Raw genomic sequence first — 7,570 nt, forward strand, 5'->3', positions numbered from 1 at the left:
TGCATCCTGCGATGAGTACTAGTTTTAGTTTTGCTTTTGGTTTTGGTTTTGTTTGGCCGAGCCACGTGGCTTGTGGGATCTTAGTTCCCCGACCAGGGATTGAACCCGGGCCCTCAGAGTCCTAACCACTGGACCACCAGGGAATTCCCCTAGTTTTAGTTTTTTGAGAAACCTCCATACTGTTTCCCACGGTGGCTGCAAGGAGAGACTTCATCTTGTTCACTGATGTTTCCAGTGCCTAATATTGTGTTTGGCACATAGTAAAGGCTCCATACATTTTAACTTTTATTTATTTATTTATTTTTAGCTGCATTGGGTGTTCGTTGCTGTATGCGGGCTTCCTCCATCTGCGGCCAGCAGTGGCTACTCTTCATTGCAGTGCGTGGGCTTCTCATTGTGGGGGCTTCTCTTGTTGCAGAGCACGGGCTCTAGGCGCATGGACTTCAGTAGTTGTGGCACGTGGGCTTCAGTAGTTGTGGTGTGCGGGCTCTAGAGAGCAGGCTCAGTAGTTGTGGCGCACGGGCTTAATTGTTCCGCGACATGTGGGATCTTCCCGGACCAGGGTTCGAACCCGTGTCCCCTGCACTGGCAGGCGGATTCTTAACCACTGCGCCACCAGGGAAGTCCCAAAATGCTTCACACATTTTTGCTGAATGAATGACATCTGTGACCCCAGGACGGCCAGCACAGTGCCTGGCCCACAAGACTTCAGCCAATACTTGATTGAATGAAAGCCCCTTCTCCTCAACCACTTAAACCCTCCTTGTCCTTCAGGAGCGGGCTCCAACCACCGGGAGGTGACCGTGAGGTTGTTAGGGGCCTCTCCTAGGCACCCATAGCGCCTAGTCACATCACCCTGAGCCCTTCCCAGCTCAGCACCAGGTCCATGGGGGTTGGTGTCCATGAAGACCCTGGCAGCCCCTCCCCACCTCAGACTCACTCTGGCTCAGGGCAGGTTTCTATTCATACTTTATTTTCCTGTTTTTGTTTTTTTTAGTTTTTATTAAATAAAAGGAGCAGAGGGAGGGGGGCCTGTGTCTCTCGGGCTCTGCGGGAGCCACAGGCCCTCCCCTGCCTCCCAAGGTGCACTGCGTGGTAGGCTTGAGGTGTAAGCTGGGCAGGGAGGGCAGCTGGGAGTGCTGGGAGAGGTCAGGATCTGTGACCCATCTACCCCTCCCAGGAAGACTCAGTGGGCGGGGAGAGAGGCTGCCGGACCCCGACTGGGGATCATCCTGAGGGTTGACGGCTGGCGGGGCCAGGGCCTGAGCTCCAAGCCACAGGGCGGGACCCCAGGCCCAGCCCGGCCCCTCCCCACCGCAGTGTTCATTCACTGGAGGGTGCAGGGTGGTGGGGCAGGGTGGCCGGGCCCCTCATTCGTGGACGTCCCAGATCTCGGAGAGCAAAGGCGGCAGCTTCTTGTCCTGGAGCCGCAGGGCGAAGACCTGCTCCGAGTGCACGGAGCTGAGCGTGCGCAGGCTCACGAGCTTCATCAGCATGCGGGGGAAACGCAGCTGGTCCTGCGGGGGGGTGGACGGGAGGGCGTGGGCGCGGGTCAGCCCCTCAGCCCACCAGGAGGGCCCCTCCGTGGGTCGGGCCAGGAGAGACAGCGTGGCGCCCCGTGCGTGGACTAGGCCTGGCTCCTTGTGGAGGGGACAGGGGCTTGAGGATACACTCTCGCTGAGAGGATGCTGACCAGGGCTCAGAGTGCTGTCAGGGGTGCCGGGGGCGGCGACAAAGCTGGGCTGGGACTAGGCAGCCGGCCCCCGGCCCCAGGCTGACCCCACACGGGTCTGGACTTCCTGTCCCTCCCCAAGCCGGAGGGGCTAGGCTCTGGCACCTGTGGCCTCTTGATGCGGGTGTAGGACAGCAGCGCGTCCACGTAGGGCTGCTGCAGCGCCTCGACTCGGCTCGGCTCCTGCACGTTGGGCCGGTCGGCCGAGAAGATGTTGATGGCGATGAGGAGGGCATACTCAGCATCGTCCAGGCCCAGGCGCCTCATGGCCCGCGAGAACTCGAAGATGGGGTTGATGAATTCCACCTGCAGGCCTGCGGAGGTGGGAGGCCCGGCCCGATGAACCCCCGACCCTGAAACCGACCCCCATGCCCGGCCCCTGGCGCTGCCCACCTTCAGCAGGGTGAGCGAAACAGCAGCAGGTAGAGAGTGCTGGTCACCCTGTAATCCCACTGCCTGTCAGGGTGCCTGGCACGTAGTAGGTGTGCCATACCTCTCGCCCGAATGAAGGAACGAGTAATGAGCGTGAACACTTAACTCAGAATTTTCTACCACCCCATCACCCCCTTCACTTCCTTCCTGCCTTCCCGGTTCCTCTCCTTGGGGAAACGAAAGAAGTTTAATCCTAGGTCACATTATGTCACCCCCTGCGGTGGCTTCCCCTGCTCACACAGTGAAACCCAAACTCATTCCCAGGCGTGACTCATTCATTCATCAAACTTGATTGAGCACCTACTGCATGCCAGGCCCCAGGGTAGAGATGTTTATAAGACAAAGCCCCCTGCTCCCGTGGAACTTACCTTTGGGGCTCGAGGGGACAGACAGTAGACGAATATGTAAGGAAATTATCCACCCTGTGAGATGATTCTGAGTTCTATGAATCAAGGTAACACAAGGAAGCGTAATCGGGGCCCACGAGAATCGTGTCAACATCTTAGACAAGATGGTCACCGTAGGGTGACATTGCACGAAGGCCTCCCTCGATGCAGGGTGTCTGACCCCAAGGAGAGGAGGGAGCAAGTTACCAGGATGTGTGAGTGTTCCAGGTAGGGCGCCACCCGTCTGTTTTGCCTGGAACTAGACTTCCTGGGCCCTGAGACTTTTAGTATTAAAGCTGGGAAGGTCCCAAGCAAACTGGGATGAGTTGGTCACCCTAGTTCTGGACAGAGGGACCAGCAAGTACAAAAGCCCTGAGGCGGGAGCACATTTGGTGGGTTCCAGTTAAGAGGGAGGCCAGTGTGGCTGGAGAGTGAGTGAGAGGAGAGGGTGGGAGATGAGGGCTGAGAGGGACGGGGCCACACCCTGCAGGGCCAGTGGGCCAGGTGAGGACTTTGGCTTTTCTCCCAGTGAGATGGGAGCCATGGACAATTCTGAGCACAGGAGGGACATGAGCTAACTTGGTTGTTAATTGGATTCTTCTCACGACTGTGTGAACAAACACACTGGGTTGGGGTGGAGGTAGAAGCCCAGTGAGGGGCCCCTGCAATGTTCCAGGGAGAACCAACTGAGGCCCAGACTGCGGTAATGGCAGAGGATGCGGGGGACGTGATGTGAACCAACCTCCTCTCCAGCCCCATCTCCCTGTGCTCCAAGCCTCCTTGTGGTTCCTTAAAACCACCCAGCTCTTCTCCACCTCAGGACCTTTGCACATGCTGACCTCCCTGCCAGAAACACTCCCCCACAACCCAGTGCTCCCCTGCCAAGCTTATACTCAAAGGGTTACTGGGACTGTCCTGGGTGTTGGAAGGGCCAGATGTTAAAGGGAAGATGAGGTTAGGAGCAGATGTCCAGGAGTACAGAGAGGTGCCCCAGGGAGAGAGAATGGGACAGAACAAGACTTACTGAGAAAGCCCAGAGGCCGAGGGAGTGAGGCCTTTGCACGTGCATTCCCTGGTGGCTAATGCTACTCCTCACCTCCCTTTTCCTAGATGATCTTTCTCACTCCTCTAGCCTCAGTTCAACTACGCTTCCTCCAGAAGGCCATTGACTAGGTTACATCCCCAAGGAAGTGCTCTTGGAGGGCAGGGACCAGGGCTGCCCTGTACGGATGGGGAGATTGTGCATTTCCTGACGGACTGAGATCCAGCCTCCCTCATGTGAGACCAGGCTTGAGGAGGAGAGAGTGTCTTCTCTTAATTCTTACCAAGATGCCCTATGTGACAGCAGACACCCCTCTGTTTCATCCTGCGCTATGTCCCACTGTGCAGAGTTGGTGCTCGATAAACGTGCTCTTGTCTCACTACAAGGTGGGCTCAACCCTCACCCCACTTGGGAGATAAGGAAACAGAGGCTCAGACAGGGATGAGAGGGCCCCGTGTCTCCCAGCCAGCAGGGACCCAGCAGAGGCGCCACTTGTGCCCCCACCGCCCAGCCTGCGCTTGGCCTTACCTGCGCGGTGGAAGTCATCCTTGCTGTAGGTGAAGTCTTTCAGGAACGTGATGCACTCGGTCTCGTGGTTGTAGCGTCTGGCTGTCTCCAGCAGCATGATCTGAGAGGTGGGGAGAGGGATGGGCAGGGGTTTGAGGAGCTCTGTGACCCTTTAGCCACTGTCCTTCCTCTCCTGGCCTGAATGGGGGCCCTGATCTTGCCGGGATCATCCCTCCCCTCCCCCCACCCCCGCCCCGCCGTTCTCACGGCCACACGGACTGCGGTCAGCGTGCTGGACACTCCGAGCTCTCTCGCTCCTCCAGGTTCAGCACCCCCAGCCTCCTCCACTCAGGACACTCTCCCCAGGTGGTTAGGAGGCATGGGGCAGAGCTCTGTTTTGTTTACTACCGCGCACCCAGCACCTGGGATAGGGCGCGGCGTACACTAGGCACTCAATGCTTATTCATTACCATTGCTTGATTCAAATGTCAACTCCCTAAGTAAGCCTTTTCAGCACATTCCCTAAAGTGTGTCCCTCCAGCCCAATCCTCAATTATTCTCAGCCTCAGACCTGTTTCCGTTCTCTCCTTGCCTCGTGGGAGGCTCTGATGACTTGTTTAGTATTTTGATCTTCTCCTGTAGAATACCATCCCCACCAAGGCAAGGACCAGAGTCTGGCTTGTCACTATGCTCCCAGCATCTGTCCTGGGGCTTATCTCTTGGGTTCCTTGAGGGCAGGATGGAAGGGCCTCCCTGAGGCTGGGCGGGCTGGCCATTACCTCAATGGTAGATGCCTTCAGGAGGGCGATCTGGTCCTCGCGACCCAGCTGCAGGAAGCCAGGCACCTGCTTGGCGAAGTCCACGATCTCCTGGACTGAGATGATGGCCAGCTCCGTGAAGTGGGCGAAACGCTGCTGGCGAGCATCACGGGACTGCGGGTCTGCGCCCAAGGGCCAGGGCTGGGGACGTGGGGGGCCAGGTTACTCTCAGGATTTCTCCCATAAGCCCAAGGCTATGGGGGCCCCTTAAGGCAAAGCCTACACCCTAGAAGGCCCCCGTCTCAAAGCCCCTGCCCTCTGGAGCCTCATTCTCTCCCCATGCCCCAGACTGTGGCCCTCTGAGCTCGACCCTCCTGGGCCCATCGCCCCTCAAGGCTGTGGAAGGGGCCGTACCGTGACTTTAGGCTGGTCAGAGAAGGAGCGTTTATTGCACTGCAGCTGGGCCGCCACCAATTGCTGGATCATTAGTTCCTGAGCGGCTGTTAACTGGACACCCTCGCCTTCCCCGGAGCCCTGGCCACCCCCGTCAGACCCTCCAGGGGAGGCCCCAGGCCCAGAGGCTGAGCTGCTGCCGACTCCCAGCCCTGTGGGTGACGACTGCTGCTGCTGCTTCCGGATCTTCTTCTTCCGGATCTGTTCTTTGGAGAGGACGCCTGCTGGGGAGACACAGGCCTCAGTAGAGGTCCCAGGCCTGGGCAGGGGCCAGGCTGGCACTGCTCCCTCCCCGGCACTCACACTGCTCCCGCATCCCAGCCTCCTTGCATTTTCGCAGCCGGCATTGCTGGCACTTGCGCCGCATGAAGGCATCCATCTGGCAGGTTCCACCGCCCCGGCAGGCATAGCGCCCGGCCCCGCCTCGGATCACACTTCGCCTGAAGAAGCCCTTGCAGCCTTCGCAGCTGAGCACATTGTAGTGGAAGCCAGAGGCCGTGTCCCCGCACACCTGGCACAGCTCGTCGCCCAGCATCTTTGGAGCCGGACCCTTCTTTCGCTTGCGCTCCGGCTCCTCTGCTGTGTCTAGGATGACTGGCGTTGGTGGACAAGCCATGAGAGACAGAGCCACAGAGAAAAACGGCAGCCAGAGGGACAGGTCCACGAGAGATCGGAGGCAAAGAGTCAGAGTGTGGAGAGTGATCCAGGGAGATGGCAATTCACAGGGAAAATGTGTACGTCAGTGAATCCCAAAGAAGGGGTCAAAATAAGAGATGTCAAGGACTAACAGAAGAAAAAAATCAACAAGAAACTGGGGTTGCCCATCCCCATTTCTGATCTTTCTCCCTTTCTAGATCCCTCCCTAAGCCTCCATACCAACTCCCAGCCCATGTCCCTGGACCCCGTCTCACCCACGACGGAAGCTGAGTTGGCCCCATCAGTGCCTGGGACATCAGGATCCGCCCCTGGGCACGGCTCAGGGCCATCCTCCTTTCCATCAGGTGAAGAAGAGGGGGTGCTAGGGCCATTTCCTGGGAGAGGGAGGCACAGTGAGTTTCTCCTGACAATAATCTGCTGGCGGGGGGATGGCTGGGTTGGGAAAGGGGTCACTCACCAGGCAAGGGGGTGTCCAGGGAACTCGTGGCGGGGGTGGACATGGTGGGGTCACGGAGCAGCCTGCAGAATACAGGGGGACTGAGAGCCTTGCGGGGCCAGGGAGGGTCAGGTTAGGCCAGCCACAGGTTTTCATGGGGCTACCTCTCTTTCCTCCATCTCTCAGACTCTTCCCCTACTGCATACACACCCCACCCCCAGTCCCTGCCAGTCTACATACCCTCCCATCCAGTTCCAATAGGGCCTGACCCCTTCTGCTCCAGGACAGCCTTCAGGTGGGTCTCAAGCCCCTCCCTCCTCTAGATTCTGACCCTCCTTTAGGCTCCCTCCACTCTAGATCCCGCCCACCGGCTTTTTCCAGATACTGTCCCTTCTGCTTCAAGTGCCCGGCCCTCACTTCCTCACCCCACTTCTGCCGAGGAAGCACCCCTACCTCTCATTCTGACCCCATCTCCTCCTATTATGCTCCGCCCACATATCGTTTCCTTCTAGGTCCTTCCCCATCCCTTCCAGGTCCCGCCCCACCTCCTCCCATCATACTCCGCCCCCACACCTCTCTCCAGGTCCCGCCCCTCTCCGAACACCAGTGGGGGGCGGGGCTCATGGCTGCGCGCGAGGGTCTCGTGGGCGGCCTCTCGTGGGGTCCCCTACTCCCGTTGCCCTGGAAACAGCCGGGGGCTGCGCGAGCTACGGAGGGGAGACGGTGGAAGGAGAGAAGGGGGCTGAGCCAAGCAGCGCGGGGAACATCGGGAAGCCCCAGGCCCAGGGGTCCTCCCGCGTTTCCCCACACTCGAGTGCACCTGCTTGCGTACCCTGGGTCTGCTTCTCTTCCTCCTCCTCTGTATACGCCGGCACGCCGACTCGACTCGGATCCCCTCAAAACTAACTTCGCCACTTCTTCCGGCAACCCCACCGTGCGTCACTTCCGGGAGTGGGCGGGGAGTCAGGGTGACGGAATTCCGCTCCCTCTAGGGCTAGCCTAATCAGCTGCCCCGCACGGAAGTCGTGTACCCACCGGAAGCTTACCTTTCCGGATAGTTCCACTGGGGGCTGGCAGAAGAGTTCCGGACCCATTCAATCAAGCGTTGGGCAAGAGGGCGGCATGGCAAGACCCAAAGCTTCCTGCCCCGCCCTGCGTGGCTTTAAA

At 59.0% G+C, this 7,570-nt stretch overlaps 1 protein-coding gene across 5 annotated transcripts; it reads right to left on the reverse strand.

The window, feature by feature from the left end:
• Positions 1-276: 276 nt before the first annotated feature.
• Positions 277-7,352, reverse strand: NR1H2 (nuclear receptor subfamily 1 group H member 2). 5 transcript variants are annotated; one of them, XM_089902184.1, is made up of 10 exons: positions 7,236-7,352; positions 6,975-7,110; positions 6,425-6,486; positions 6,222-6,341; positions 5,614-5,904; positions 5,272-5,531; positions 4,879-5,058; positions 4,121-4,220; positions 1,838-2,046; positions 277-1,517 (listed from the first exon to the last, which is right to left on the reverse strand). In XM_089902184.1, the coding sequence occupies exons 2-10, from the start codon at positions 7,025-7,027 to the stop codon at positions 1,371-1,373; spliced, it is 1,422 nt and encodes a 473-aa protein (XP_089758310.1). In that variant the 5' UTR covers positions 7,028-7,110; positions 7,236-7,352; the 3' UTR covers positions 277-1,370. The 5 variants fall into 5 exon arrangements, with proteins under 5 accessions (XP_089758310.1, XP_089758309.1, XP_089758308.1 ...); XM_089902183.1 differs by lacking the exon at positions 7,236-7,352 and having other exon boundaries at positions 5,614-5,895; positions 6,977-7,109; XM_089902182.1 differs by lacking the exon at positions 7,236-7,352 and having other exon boundaries at positions 5,272-5,534; positions 5,614-5,895; positions 6,977-7,109.
• Between the last annotated feature and the right edge of the window lie 218 nt (positions 7,353-7,570).

Source organism: Delphinapterus leucas, chromosome 20 (genome assembly GCF_059928025.1).
Source record: "Delphinapterus leucas isolate spDelLeu-1000000601 "Yukka" chromosome 20, BTC_Dleu_Yukka2, whole genome shotgun sequence".
Lineage (NCBI taxonomy): Eukaryota > Metazoa > Chordata > Mammalia > Artiodactyla > Monodontidae > Delphinapterus > Delphinapterus leucas.

What these genes read in the sequence shown, in the direction of transcription:
- NR1H2 (XM_089902184.1), bottom strand. Translation starts at nt 7,027, where the DNA reads ATGAGCCCCGCCCCCCACTGGTGTTCGGAGAGGGGCGGGACCTGGAGA. An exon ending in CCTGGACACCCCCTTGCCTG is followed by an intron (nt 6,342 to 6,424) that starts GTGAGTGACCCC and finishes TCCCTCTCCCAG; the next exon opens with GAAATGGCCCTAGCACCCCC. An exon ending in CCCGCATCAAGAGGCCACAG is followed by an intron (nt 1,518 to 1,837) that starts GTGCCAGAGCCT and finishes ACCCCCCCGCAG; the next exon opens with GACCAGCTGCGTTTCCCCCG.